Below are 15,273 nucleotides of genomic sequence, written 5' to 3'. Positions count from 1 at the left end.
ATGTGACCAGACGCAGAAAATTAAATTCTCCATCATTTAATAAGGCAAACCCAGTACATCACATGTGTGGTGACAGCCCTATTCTGTCACCACACATGGAAGAAACAGGGGGAATGCAATTAACTTCTTCCATGTTTTCTATTTACTGGGCTTCTGCACAGGTATTCAGCCCCACAATGGGACATACCTAGTACTATGTGAGACAGAAATGAATTAATGCTCTAGGACAACACCTAAAGGAGGCCTACAAGGAATCTGGAGAGAACCTTTTTACAAGGGCATGTAGTGATGAGACAAGGAGGAATGCCTTTAAACTGAAAGAGGGGAGACTAAGATTAGATATTACATCAGGATTCTTTACTATGAGGGTGGTGAGACACTGGAATGGGTTGCCCAGAGAAGTTGGGGATGCCCCAACCCCAAAAGTGTTCAAGGCCAGGATGGGTGGGGCTTTCAGCAACCTAGTCTAGTAGAAGGTATCCCTGCCCATAGCAGGGGAGTTAGAACAATCTTTAAGGTCCCTTCCAAGCTAAACCATTCTCTGATTCTATGACAAGGATTAGTTACATGCATTTCAAAGAGCATTGCTGATGTGAAATTTTTAATTCCTATAAAACCAGAAAAAAGTGTTTTTTTTCGAAATGTCAAAGGCCTCTTCCTGTGCACCTGAGTCCAGGAGCCAGACCACATCCCAACAGTAGATGACAAATAGCATTTTTTTACCCTTCCTGATAAGATTTTCCTGCATGATGTGGCACCCATATACATATTTAGGTATACATTAAGTGTATATATATATATACACTTGACATATATGATTTTTGTACATATATATGTAGTGGAAAACCGCATGAAGTTTTCTCCTTATCTTCAGCCACAGGAAACACATGGGTCTATCAGATTTCCAGTGATGTGAGGAAGGCTGAGATTTTTTGCCTTTTACAGCAGCCTGCCCTCACAAAGGTATCTGGGATAGGTGAAGCAACAGATCCAAGCAACTGCACAGAGGGTGCTAGCAGACCTGCACACTCTTTTAACTCTTTCACTGGGGTGCTGCAGGCCTGTGTTTCAGTCTGCCTCCCCCAAATAAAACACACTTCCATCACTGTGAACTGAAGGGAGACACCAAACAAGTGACGCTTCCCATTCCTTCTGCCTAGGAGTCTGCTACCGTCACTCCTGGATGCTCCAGGGACTGCTCCACCAGGCTCACCAAGAGCAGTACCGATGTTTCCCAGCATTAACGTTAAACCTTTCACTACCTGTAAAAAACCAAAACAACAAACTATCTCCCAAGTAATTAAATAAATAAAACCTAAGAGAAACAACAAAAAGGCTCCAAGGGATGTGCTTTTATACAACCAATTATTTGTTGTTTGCAATGTGCTAGAAGTCATTCTCAAGCAGAGAGATAATGTGACCAAGATCCCACTACATTTCATTTCCTATGTGAACAAAAACCACTGAAGTCCAGAAAATAACTCCTTATCCTACACCTACCTAAAGGTGTCATCTTTTTACTTTCCCACGAACTAAGAAGGTTTTGTAGCATTTTCCCGGTTTTCTACTTACTTATTTGCCAAAAGAGAAGATTGAAAACACTAGCTTTCAGGTTCTACCTCGTTTCCTTTCAGACATGTAGAAAAGAAAGCAGATAAAAAGAAAACCTTAACAAAACGTTAAAACAAACACTTTTGTGAAGCTTACTTGCAGTTCTGAGCATGCACCACTCTCAACCACTGTGCTTCCAATTGAAGGCTGGGCACAAAAAAGGAAAAGGACAGGGTGGGCACAAGTGACTCCAGACACACTTACCAAAAGTGGCATCTCATCAGTAACGGGCATTTCAGTAGCAAGTTGCTATCCTGGTCCCTCTGCTGGGGACTGAGTGGGCTGCAAGAGTTAACATCCTTGGAAACCCTGTACTGTGTATTTACTCCTCCAGCTCTGGGTGCAACATCTGGGAAAACATTTTGGAGGGAACAGTAAAGAGGTCTTTCTTGCCTTCATGCCACTGCAGGGCTACGTATGGTAGACCACAATCACGCTGGAGACCTTAGATGAACTGCAGTTCTTTGGAGGTAGAATATTAAGTACTGAATGGTTTGCTTAGAGAAAACTCTATTCTGCATAATGAAATTATCATTATTCCCTTGTGCCACACACAGACAAAACACATATGCACCCGGTATTTACAAAGTCAAGGGGCACTGTTGGAAATATTTTTCATAACCTAGAGACTGAAAGTAATCACAGATGCAATTAGACTTGCTTTCCCATCAAAGTTCCTTGGAATAACCACATGGGCACTCTTCCATATCGGCACAGCGTCAGACCTACAATGCAGAGAAATGACTCCCCGTGTGTAAGGTGAATTCAGAGCTCACAAAATGCGCCAGAAATGAAATCATTTAACTTTCCACAGAGCAGCTATTGGAAGAGAACTGGATGTACAAGCTCCTTGTGGTATGGACACCTGCCTGAAAGTAGCTGGACTCAGATAACTATCTTACTACACCCAGAACTTCCCATTTCTACATCTCTTTACTAGGCTGTGGTGGCATTGGTGAGCCTGCCTGTGTACCCTGGTACATACTGCACCATCAGACTTCTGCTTTTAAATATACTTCTGTCCTGAAATGTGAATCCTGCCACATCAATGGGAATAGGCTGAGGCTTCAGCAGCCCCATTTCTGAAATAATCTGTTTATCTTCTAAATAGAAGCTTCATAAAGAAATAGCAGAAAAGCCAGAAGTGAAAACTTCCATGAAATGTATGGTTTCTACATAGGAAAACTCTACTGTTTATTGAAACTGGCAGTAAACTTTAAACACTAAAAGAAAGTATCTCTTAAAAAATAAAAGCATCACCCAATACAAATAGAACCTCCTATTTTACTTTAAACAAATTAATTTAAAAATTGGCTTTGTTTATTTAAATTCCGCATTTCTGGAACAGCATGTGAACCTGCTGTTGCAGCTTTTTTTCATCAGACAGATTTATGTGGAGGAGGGGGAGCTCTAGGATAAGGACCTAGGAAGCACGTAGGACCTGAGAAAGAAAAGCTGGGCTTTTGAAGAGCGAGTGTGTAGGGCAGGTGACAAAGAGGCATTCATTTTAAAGTAGGCCAAAAATCGACACAGTTCAAGTCAAATCCAGGAGGATTATTTTAAAAATGTTGCTTCCTCCCAATGTTTACCTAAAGAAGGAATGACAAACCTGTAAATATCTCTCTGGAACTTACAGGTAGCAAAAGGCATTAACAGACCTTAGGAAAACAACAGGTAATTAATGGAATTTTAAAACCTACAGAGCAAAAATTACTTTGTTGGTGGTTCTGACTTTTTAAGTCTGCTCAACTTGCTCAAAGGGAAATGTGAACAAAAAGTAATGGCGGGACCCTTTCGTATTAAAATAATATATGGAGCAACAGTGAGTGAGAGGAATGCAATGTTTGAAAAAGCACAGACTAAATAAAACACCCATGTACCCACTAGCCCTCGCTCTTCTACGGTGGTGTCTCAACCCAGCTATAAAGGAACATTTTGTGGAGGAAGTGCTGTCATTTTCTCAGGTACAAAACTGTTACTTCTGAGATGTTTACTGCCTCCATATAACGCTCCTGAAGACCACCTGACACTGACAAATAGGCTTCATTACGTCTGTGGCAAAGGTATTTGCTCTCACCTCTCAGGAATGATATAGGTGTCGATCAAGGACAAAGCACCAAACACAAAACTATTCATTTGGCCTGGGGGCTATATTCGCCTGCCTCTAAGTGCCTAACAAAGCAGTTGCATCCTCTGAAGCAACAGCACTGAGAAGAGCGATTCAGACCTGGTGTTGGCTGGGGCTCATGGATGGAAACCAGCAGTTGCAGTCCAGTATCTGAGTCTCACAGAAGCTGCTCTGGTTACAGCCCTTGCCGTCTTCCACTCCTCCAAGGCAGAAACAAACCCATGGCGGTGGCTTTATGATGCCAACACTCATGGACTAAATCCATTCCCACTTCACACCAACTGAAACGTCCAGGCTTTTGTTGCCATTGACCCCAGAAAGCCACTCTGCCATGTTCCAGAGATTTGTAACCAGTTACTGAAATAAGGTTGCACAGAAATACAGGAAGCTGATTACAGTAAAAGAAAATCCTACGGAAGTGCGAGACGAGAAGCGTACTAGATGCTGTAAAATTATGTCCCACATAACCTTAAAGCAGGCATCTCTTTCTTTATGGACTTCTTCAGGATGATTCATGCAGTGTTTTAAACTCCCTAGGTTTCTCCATGTGATACTGGTAACCACAATGAGCTAGAAATGGATTTAGCTGTGAGGAACTTCAGATGTGAAATCCAAGACGAATCAGATTTCCCTTTAATTGCCCCTGTAGTTAGATTTCTCAGGTCACAGTCCCCATGCTCAGTACCCCCACGGGACACATTCACACCACCCAATGTACTCTGCATACTTAGAAAAAAGATCTTTAAATCCCCTTCATGTGTACTATTCCACATTCCAAGTCTCTGTGTTCTTTACCAGGGCTCCTAACAGACAGCATAATTTGCTCTTCAATTTACATCATACGCCTCAAATTTACATGCTCTCCCTGTTGAAGGGGAGACAGATGATGTCTATGAAAACCTCTTCTCTCACTCTGTGCTCTCCTCTTTCGATACACACACTTTCTATAACTATTATGCTGATTGAGGTTATAATGAAATGTATTAATTCACCAGAGACTTAAATTCCTTGCATTCAACTTGATAAACGGTATGAGCTTTGTCCTATTGTCTAGCTTACAAGCCTATTTCCATTATAGTTACAGACGGATGAAAAATAATAACAAGTCAAGTGAAATCCTTCAGGAAAACGGCAAACATTTTTGACTGCTTTGCAGCTTTACAGTGACATTTCAGGAATGTCCAACCAACAAGAGAGGAGGCCAAGACGTATGTCCTCGATTTTATGGCATGAAAATATCTGCCTGCTTTTTGCCAAAATAATGGATTGAATTAATTTTACAGTTTTTACAGACCCATGATTTCCAGTTTCACCAACTTCACAGATCAATTATTAAAGTCCATTTTTTACAACCCATATCAGCCTCTCAAGAGAAGGAATGATCTGACTTTTTGATTTATATAAAATATATCAGTTTTCATCATTTCTCTTCAGACAGAACAGAGATCTTTAGATCCTTCACAAACCAGGGCTAACAGAACAGGAAACAGCAATTCATTAATATAAAGTTAAGTATTTTTAGAATGAAATTTTTATGGGGAAAAGAAAATGAAACACAGTGGAAGGAACCAGTATTAGTCTGCAATGCTCAGCTGTCCTGCTGAAAGTGTCAATGGCAACTTTAATACTACCTAAAAGGCCTGAAATAGCCATTACATATTATAAAATAACACTATGCTTGTTTCCCTCTCCATCTTTAAAGTGAAAGCAGCAAAGTGAAGAAGGTGAGTCCCACCAGGACTGCAGGGGCACAGACTTCACAGGGAACATCAGTTACAGCTCTCCCCATTCTTGGGGCTGACACCAAGCACCTATGCTGAAGCACAACGCAGACATATAGAGGCCAACAATACAACCCAGGGTTGCTGGTTTTCCCATGTTTCAAGATTACTCATTCGTAGTCACACATTAGTAATTTTCTTTAAGTTCACCGAAGCAGAAACTAACTCAACACAACTCCAGTGAGCCAGTTTCTCACAGTTTCTCCTTGCGGAAAGAGTAGATAAACCTGAGCTGCTAGATTGCCTGCAAGCCCCGAAGGCTCTCCATCACACCCGATACCTCCCGATAGCTTTATCTGACGATTTGGCAAAACAACAGCAAGAAGCTGATACTAGAAAGAGAAATGTAATACCGATGCTTGTGATTTATGAACTGCTCTAAGGAGTACAGGTTTCACTTGCAGTTCTAGTTGGAGAGGCTATACGTAATTCAAGCTCGCCCCCCAGTGGACTCCATGCCCACACTAGCACACTAAATTTCAAGGATACCAGCGAGAAGTACTGGGGAGTCAGGGCACAGCATACTTAAAAAAAACCTAGGAGTTATTCAAAGAGAATGAAAAGTTAATCTTCTATAATATTTTATTTCCATTTTTAATTAAGAATAAAAAAAGTATATAACTTCCAAGCAACCAAGTTATTCATCCTGTCAAAATACTAGTTTAAAAAATAAAAAGCAAAATACTAGGCTGGGGAGAGACTGGATTGAGAGCAGCCCTGTGGAGGACTTGGGAGTGTTGGCTGATGAGAAGCTCAGTATGAGCTGGCAGTGTGTGGTCACAGCCCAGAAAGCCAACCATATCCTGGGCTGCATCAGAAGAAGCGAGATCAGCAGGTCAAGATGATTCTCCCTATCTACGCTGCTCTAATGAGACAAAGATGATTAGAGGTTTGAAGCACTTCTCCTATGGAGACAGGCTGAAAGTGTTGGGATTGTTCAGCCTGGAGAAGGCTCCAGGGAGACCTTATAGCAGCCTTCCAGTACCAAAACAGGGCCTAGAAGAAATCTGGCGAGTGACTTTTCACAAGGACATGAAATCCTTGTCTTTTACAAGGACATTTAGACAAGGGGGAATGGCTTTGAACTGAAAGGGGACAGACAGATTAGACATTAGGAAGAAATTCTGCATTGTGACGGTGGTGAGACACTGGCACAGGTTGCTCACAGAAGCTGTGGCTGCCCCATCCCTGGGAGTGTTCAGTGCTGGATAGGGCTTTGAGCAACCTCGTCTAGTGGAAGGTGCTCCTGCCCATGGCAGGGGGCTGGAATGAGATGAGCTTTAAACCCCTTTCAACTCTAACTGTTCTATGATTCCATGATTATTTTTGCCTCCTGTATCCAAACAACCGTGAAGGTTTTAGTGGCTATGCATATATAGTAAATAGTAAGAAGAAAAGTTCTCAAGCACATTTTGCTTCAGTAAACAACTGCCAGCAAGATCAGCCTGCCTAAAATAAAAAAAGTCTATATTACACAATACTGAGTTTCTGTGATCTTTTCTCAGAAAGCTTCCTACACTGAAACTTGCTCACCCTTGCGTGCATAGCTGTCATACTTCATTTATACTTATCCAAAATGGCACTAATTACTGTGGGTCATAAGTGAATAATTAACTTCTTTTGCCTGAAGCAAAAGTAAAGGGCAAGATAAAAAAAGTAAGATGAGATTAACACGTAAGAGTATGCTCATGGCCAACGCTAAACATAAGTCTGAATCCACCAACTTCTTACCAAGACCTGAGATGTGTTCTGTAAAACACATTTAATTTTAAGTGCATAATACAGATTTTGCCACTGGTTCCATTGGCTAAATTCAGTGCTCACCTTTTCTCTAGACTATACTTTACTTGCTGCAGGCATGAAGACATGGCAATATAAAGCAGTTAACAAATGACCATTTAATGAAGTTTTTTTATTTAATGTTATTTTTCTTTTCTCCCTGAAGGAATAAAGCAACATCCAAAATGACTGCAAAATATTTCAGGCAGATGCCTTTTGGGGTGGGGATTTGTTTCAGCCAGCTAACAGCCTGGTAGGTATCTGGTCTTCCTCTATATTCAGCAGTGAAAGAAAAGCACCTTTGCAAGCCAATCCCTGGGTCTACCTGAAGAGGGAATAACGTGCCCCAGAGGTACCAATCCTTCTTTTCTGACTACCCAGAGATCCCAGACAGATAGCATAGCCTAGACACCCAGCTGCCAAGGAACCAAGGCTGGAGAGATGGATCCTATGATTATGGCAGGTACAGAAACTCCCTTCATGCTGCTGGAGAGTTACAGCTGCAAAACCTGTAATTATCAACAGCATTTCAAGCCTTCAGTGCTTAGTTTTGGACACCCTAAGCATACAGCCTGAGATTCAGAGGTGCAGATGATCTAACACTTATCTGGGTGCATTACTTGCAAGTTCTGGTCTGCCATAAGATCACTAATGAATTAACAAATAAGATTCTTGTTGTTTTAAAAAGTCACAGAAGAGAAAAGCCTTCTGTATTTCTGGGCTAACTTGGGTGTGACTTTTCTGAAGTTGTTCACATCTAGTTTTGTAACTCATCTCCTTAACACGATGCTTGCTTATAGTCCTGGGCTGCTCACCAGTCTTGCAGGGTAAAAAATAGTGACTTCCCTGTGACATAAATACATAGTAGTATTTTTGGTTCAAACCAAACAGTCTACTGTTTTCATGCCTTTGCTGGGCTCTCTGCCTTCTAATCTGCTACAGCCATATAATGCTCAAAGGATGACACAGGCAAGAATAGGAAAATCATTTAGAAATCAGGGAAGGGGGAAGGAAAGGGACAGAGCAGGGTTAGATTGGGATAAAAGAAGTAAAACAGGAACGACAGAGAACAAGGTAAAAGGGTAAAGCATATAAAATACATTGGAAAGGTAGGGGATTGAAGACCACACTGAAGATGGGGAAAAGAAAGGAAGAACGAAAAACAATTAAGACAAGACATGATAAATCAGGAGAGAGGAGAAGGTACAAGCATTAACGGGAAGGCATGAAGGACTAGAATAACTGGCCTGAAGGGAAACGTAATGAAATTCTCAGACACCAGAACATTTCTGCTGTTTAAGGAAGGAACTCTTACCTTACAGAAATTGATTTAGTAGGGGGTATTAAGATGAGCCTTGTTTAGTATTCCTCTCAACAAAAGTCCTACCAACCAAAAGACATATTGGAAAGAGTGATGGAGAAATGGCCTCACTTGAAATGGAGACGCCATCACTTAGTTTTTTTAAAACAGTATCTCATACTCTTTAGAGTACATCACATCACAGCAAGTGCCAGCAGATGCTCAGCAGAGAACAACAATGGGCTACATGCTGGATAAATACAATTTTTTCTCCAAGGAGCTACTAGAACGCTGAAGAACATTAGGATTAGAGGGATCAATAAATTTAATTTAAGCAAATCAGCAGCAGAGTAAGGAACAGCAGTGAGGCTCAGAGTGTTCTGTCTACTGCCTTTCTAGCCATCTGAGCAATGCCCTCTTAAATAGTTCTTGATGACTTCAAATCACTGCTCCTCAATTCATGCATAATAAGATTACAACTATTACACAACATTGCTTCAGCTACCCTTACATGCCTGTCATGTAGACTAGTAACAACCTTTGAAGTTAATAAGGACACAAGGTATTGATTCAGTGTTAAGTATTACCACCACCACTGAATGCGACCCAGCTCATGTAGGCACCTCTCCTGCATCTCTGTTGTAGGGACCTAGTGCAACCTATTCTCATAAAGTGCCTGACTTTCATCTGCAGTATGTGGTAGGTGCCTCTGCAGCCTCCAGAAAAAAAAATTCTGAGGTATTCAAGTTTACATTTGAATTGAACTGAAGGCATTTAGTGGCACTTAGCATTCAAGGGCTACAGCTATAAAAGCAAGTAGCAGCTCAATAGCAGGAGGTCTTTAGAGTGAAGAGAAAAAGAAAAAAAGAACTATGTCCACACCGTATGCTCTTCTTGAGTGTTTTCTTTGGACTAACTCTCGTTGGTCCCTAGCAATCACCACCCGTTGTTTGTTGAAGCACAGTAGGTGTGTCGCTGAAGGCCACTTTTCTGTTTAGTTTCATCTGAAAGGAGTCTGGTTTGGGCTGACACCACTCTTGTCCTGAGAAGTGGGGATGACAGGGAAGTTCAGTTCAAAAGCACTCTCTTGATTTGCACCAGAATGGATACCTCTGTTATTCAGGTACACTCCTTTGGCTCTCAGGGTAGGATGATGAGTTCAATAGGTTGTAAATTAGTCAGAAAGGAATCTGCATGTCTTAACCATGGTACACAGTGACAGCAAAGTCTTACCTGTGTGCGTCCTCCGGTGAGCCTTCAGGTGGGAACTTTTTGTGTATACTTTGTTGCATCCCTCAAAGTCACACCGATGGATGCGCCGCTTCCTGGAGTCTGGAGACTCAGACCTCCTCTGACGCCTTGTGCTCTCAATACTGAACGGTGAAATTGAACTAAAAACCAGAACAGAAACAAAACAATGAAGCAAGAGCATGCTGTATATCTTGTGTCCCAAAAGATCAGCTGTAACATATCACTGTGCCAGAAGTGACCTTCATAGTTAACTTTTTTTGTTTCTACCATGTAGTCCACAGCACATACTTGAAACAATTTGTGCTTGAACTAGAGCATATTCAATAATTCAAGTCTTGATTTAGATGTGCTTATTGCTGAGAAAATACCACGATGCTTGAAATACTACTCCAATAGTGAAGTAGCCTGACTTTATCTTGAACTTGTTTTCTACTTTATATGTGTCTAGATTCAAGCCCACTGAACCATGTTTTCTGAACATCTTTATATATAGCCTCCATAATTCTTCTTTGAGAGGTTTAAATAGATAAAAATCCGGAAAGCTTTTATGAAAAAGGTTTTCCAGTACCCAGCTCTGGACCATGGATCCTCACGTTTGGCCACACACCTGTTATTTACTTGCATACAGTCTGCCAACAAGTCTAGATCACCCCTCATTCCATTTCCTTAACGATTCTCAGTCTGTCACCTGCAAGTCAATGAATTTAATTTCCTTTCAGACAACTGATAAATAAAAAGTTTATTAGCACAGGGCCAAAGGACAATCTCCATAGAAACGTGAATGCTTATCAAAGATACTCCATTTATAACAATGTCCTAATGCCTATGAGTTATCACAATTTTAGGCATTTAAAAATATCATGTTGAAGTCACACTGCTTAAGTTTCTAACTACTGTGTGTATCAAGTCTGATATCTGAACGAAACCTGCTACAACAGTGTACTTGCCTTGGTTAGATAAACTTGTGTCATAAACTGTTACCAAGCTGGTATGCCAAGATCCAAACCCTCACTGACTTCCATTGAATTATATTACACAGCTATAAATCATTATTATTCGGTCTCCTTATCAACCCCATCATGGATATACTGCACAGCAGTCACGTTCACCTACAGTTATACTAGCCTGTTTAGCTACTTTAAGCGCTGGAACAACACTGGTCTTCATCAAGTTTCTGGGGCCTCCCCCACATTCTTGGGTTTATTGACATTCAAGGTAAATGATCTAGAGATTCATCAGTCAGCTAGTTCTTTTAAACTCTTCAGATGAACGTTCCCAGTTCTCCTGAAAGAATTTGTGACTGTCAAAGGAAAATGAATGGGAGGAAAAGAAAGTGATCACAGAAAGAAGTAAGCACAAAGCTTGGGGAAAGCCGAGATACTAAGAAAGGCATTTGCTGAGAAGCTCCTGTGTCAACACCAGTCTGCAACCTTCTGTTACAATAGCCACTGCTGCTATAGCTATAGCTGCTTTGGCATAAACTGCACTTACAGACATCTCCAGAATTTGCTGAGGACTACTTGTACTGGGTTAAAACTTTGCATAAAGCATCTTGCACCATTTGACTTGCATATGATTTGACTGATGTTCCAATTCTCTGCATACAAATCTTTAAGCCTTGAACTAATGGCACTTGAAATCATGCATTTTTCTTTTTGTTTAATATTTTTACCGTATGACCCTAACTTAAAGCATTATTTTAGAAAAAAAATGGAGTACCCTCTTTCTGACAGCCCTCTCTCTCTCTTAATACTTATGTATATTCTTATTTCACCTTCAGGCAAAGAGATTTTCCAGATTAATTATTTTTGTCTCTAATAACAATGTGTGTTAATGGGTGTGAGAGGAATTTCTGAAGTGGAGAAAGAAATGGACAGAGTGCCATAATATTAACTAGCAAAAAAGTAGTCCCCAAGAGAGTAAGACACATCAGCACTTTAACTATATGACAGGAATATAGATATGTTTAGCTGTCACAGAAACGGCTTAGTAATTTAAGCATCTGGGCAAATAACAGTCTTGGGTTTGATAATTCACTGAGAATGGTCTTTCTCTTTAAACATCTAAAATAAAAAGCAAACGTAAATCAAATCTTAAAGCTCAATACTGAAGGCACAAAATCCAGGGTTCTAGACCAGAAAAGTCTTTATCTTTAAAAGTAAATATTTGTGCACAATTTTTCTTGCATGTGATTTATGAGCTGTCTTAAAAGCCTATTTTGTAACAGGGTGTTTAGATCCTGGATGGTACAGCTCGTTTACATGGGAGGAGGATCAAGCTTGTAATGCTGCTGTTAATTCCCAGCCCCGAGACAAAATGAAGCTTGAGAAGAGTCAGCACCTTGTAAAAAGCTCTTTGTCACGTACAAGAAGGTGACCTCATTGCTGGGAACTGCTCTGTGCTTTCCCAGGAATTTATACAGGAGAGGGTGGCATAAAGCAGTGCCAAGAAGGTGGCACGTGATCAGCGCAGCTTCTTTTTATCTGGATTGTTCCCTCTTTCTAAAAGCATCGTACCTATGCCATGCCATGGAAAATAACTGAATAAGACACAGAAGATGATGTGCATTGCCATCAACCCTGAGTGATTCACCGGCATCACTTGCTCAGTGTCCCGAGGAGGGGGGTACTGTGAGCTGGAACCAGGAAATGTAACCACATGCCTTCCCTTCACAGCAGTGCAGGCTACATGACAAACTAGCCATCAGAAGAGACTCACATGTGGTTTAAAACCATGTAAAGTAACTGAAAAAAACCACACAAACCATACCATAGCAGCCTCCCTCGACTCCAAGTGGCCCTCACCGTCTACCCAGAGTGAAGACCTGGAAACACATCAGCAGCTGAGAGCAGCCACAACGCCTAGATGAGGAGCTGCCAGTGCTCCTGTTATTGGCCAAGAACTCAGGGATCCTTTAAAGCTTAAGGTGGGGTTTACCAACAGGACTGATAGTACAGGTAACACCCCAGAGAAACTGCAGGATGTATCAAATTACTGCTGACACATCAAGTTTGAGAGATTAACAAAGAAAAAAGTGGTTCTGGCCTGTCAGCTTTATTTATTCAGTCCATTATTTCTAAAACCAGTGTAATTTCTATGTTAGGGCAGAAGCTGTTACACTAACACAAGTCACAGGAGATTGTTGGTTGCTTCCAGAAGCAGCTGCAACCTGTAGTGAGAACTGTTCATATGATATAATGAATGAAATCAGTATAAGCATTTAGGGCGACTTACAGAACTTCATCTGTGTTATTTCCAGCTACCAGTGAAAACATGCATCTTTGCAACTCACACATGGCCAGGAACTTGTCTCTCTGATCAAAAAATGTCTGCAAAGTAAAACAAAGACTGGGGCTTCACCAGTAGATGGCCATCAAGTTCTGCTGAACGTGATCTGCACTGCCTGCAGCAGCGATTATAACCCTGGAAATGCAGGATTACTTTTTCTTTCTATGAATGCTGCCCACAGCCTTCTACAGGTTTCTTCTCTGTTCTACATACAGCCTGTGAAAGGCCCCTGGCATACTCAGTAACACTGCTAAAACCACATGTAGCAGGCATTTTTATAACAGTCCTGTGTTTTCTGAGCGATATACAGAGCAGAACTGCCTGGGGAGGACAATGTGTTTACTAAAGCCTCGAACTGTCTTCAGTGCCACAATACACCAACAACATGCCATGTATGCAGTGACAAATCACTGCACACTGGCTTCCCCCATAAGCAGCCTGCTCGTGTGCTTTCACCCTGTGGCAAACAAGTAGTGTTACCTTCGTCCACCAAAGTATGAGCCTCCTGCTGCTGATGGCCTCCCACCAAGCCAGAGAACAGCTGGCTGATATCGCATTTTCATCCTTGTGATTGCCACCTTTACTCTTCCTTGGTCCCTCTGCTATGAGCTCAGACTGTGTGGCTATGTCTCCTGCCTGCCCTGCAAAAGACCTCATGGAAAACACACTGACACATAGCCAACAGGTATGGACAAGCACGTATCCCAAGTCCCTTTCACCATACCATACAGCATTCAGACTGCATTACCTTCCTCCCTAGTTGGGTCTTGTAGTTAAATGAGAGATATATAATTGCACCTTGACTATAGGCCATGGCTGCTGAAAACAGAAACTGACTTTATTTTGGGGTGAGACCCAGGCACACATCAGCAGTGTCCCCTTCACTCTGGCTACCATGGGAAGGAGAACCAGACTTGGCTCAGCTCCATGCAGCATCTGCTCAGCTTGGCAAGTGCGTGGCCTCCACGGTGGGCATAACATAAGCTGCATCCTTTTTGTGTTTCTCAGGCTCTGGACTGTTGAAGGATATGATGGCTAAGATGGCATACCAGGACAGTGCTGCCCCAGTTACTTTCCCTTGTGTAGGCACTTGCATTTGTCTGATCCTGCAGCAAGCCAGTTCATAGCTAACACTGACAAAAACTCAACTCTGCCCCCCAAAACCCAAACTCAAGCAGCTTGCTTCCTTTTGCTGGTTTCATTCCCTAAATAGTGAAGTCTACCAAGTACCTGCTGACACATGGGAGACGATGGGAAACTACGGTCAAGGGGTTACGGAAGCGTCATAACAACTTTCAATGTCAACTAGCTGTGATTATCACCAATGCCACAACTTCCATGGAAATAAAGGATTTGTATGAAGAAATCAAGAACACAGGTATAAGCAAGCAACACAAGGAACAACCGGAAAATCCACCTTTCACTCCAAAATGAAACTTCTTGTGATACTTGTGCATGTAACACACAAAAATAAACACATGAATACATAGGCTGAAAACAGAAATTGGGAGATATTACCATGCTAAATACTTAGGAGGTGACTATGTGCCCTGGCAATATAGAATAGAACCAACATTCATGTCTCACTCTCAGGCCAGTTTTGGACATCCAGATATACACAGGTTTTGTTTAGAAAGGAAAAAAAAAAATATATAAATATACAAGATTCAAATATACAAACAGTGTGTAAATTTAGTACTATGAATCTTAAGTTTATGAAACATGCAAAGCTTCTGGGCCAACCTTGTCAGTCACAGTAATTAAAACTGCAGGCAAATGAAATAAAAGCAGAAAATTAGAATATAATATGTCTGCATTCAGATGCTAATAAGAAGTGGAAGAACATCCTTGGAACTCTTGCATTTGGTAGGCGTTCAAAGGGAGCACAGGCTGCAGAAAGAAACGTGGGGCTTTGGCTGCTTTGCATTTACAGAAACTAAAGCTCTTAAATATATAGCTATGGGGACAAGTCGAGCTTCCTGCATTATTTTTTACATCTTGGCTTTTGGATTCAGTGGTGGGACAGGGCCCCCCAAGCACATCAAGCAGCACACTCACATCAAGCAGCATGCTCATGCAAACCCATGGCAGCTGTCAGCCCTCCTCTGGGTGAGGTTCATGGAGCAGCTCCACCA

At 41.5% G+C, this 15,273-nt stretch overlaps 1 protein-coding gene across 4 annotated transcripts in view; it reads right to left on the bottom strand.

Moving 5' to 3' along the window:
• KLF12 (KLF transcription factor 12) overlaps nucleotides 1-15,273 on the bottom strand; it is a 245,384-nt gene that overhangs the window by 11,405 nt on the left and 218,706 nt on the right. For all 4 annotated transcript variants that reach the window (XM_061367760.1, XM_061367761.1, XM_061367762.1 and 1 more), the window contains one exon: nucleotides 9,833-9,990. In XM_061367760.1, the coding sequence (XP_061223744.1) occupies nucleotides 9,833-9,990 (158 nt within the window). The remainder of the gene's footprint in view (nucleotides 1-9,832; nucleotides 9,991-15,273) is intronic.

The sequence above is a fragment of the Neopsephotus bourkii genome, unplaced genomic scaffold (assembly GCF_033783945.1).
Source record: "Neopsephotus bourkii isolate Nb327-2 ecotype Australia unplaced genomic scaffold, CSIRO-AGI_Nbou_v1 NB_1394, whole genome shotgun sequence".
NCBI classification, from domain to species: domain Eukaryota; kingdom Metazoa; phylum Chordata; class Aves; order Psittaciformes; family Psittacidae; genus Neopsephotus; species Neopsephotus bourkii.
Note: the sequence above shows the minus strand (reverse complement) of the source record. Positions and strands in the feature narration are given on the sequence as shown.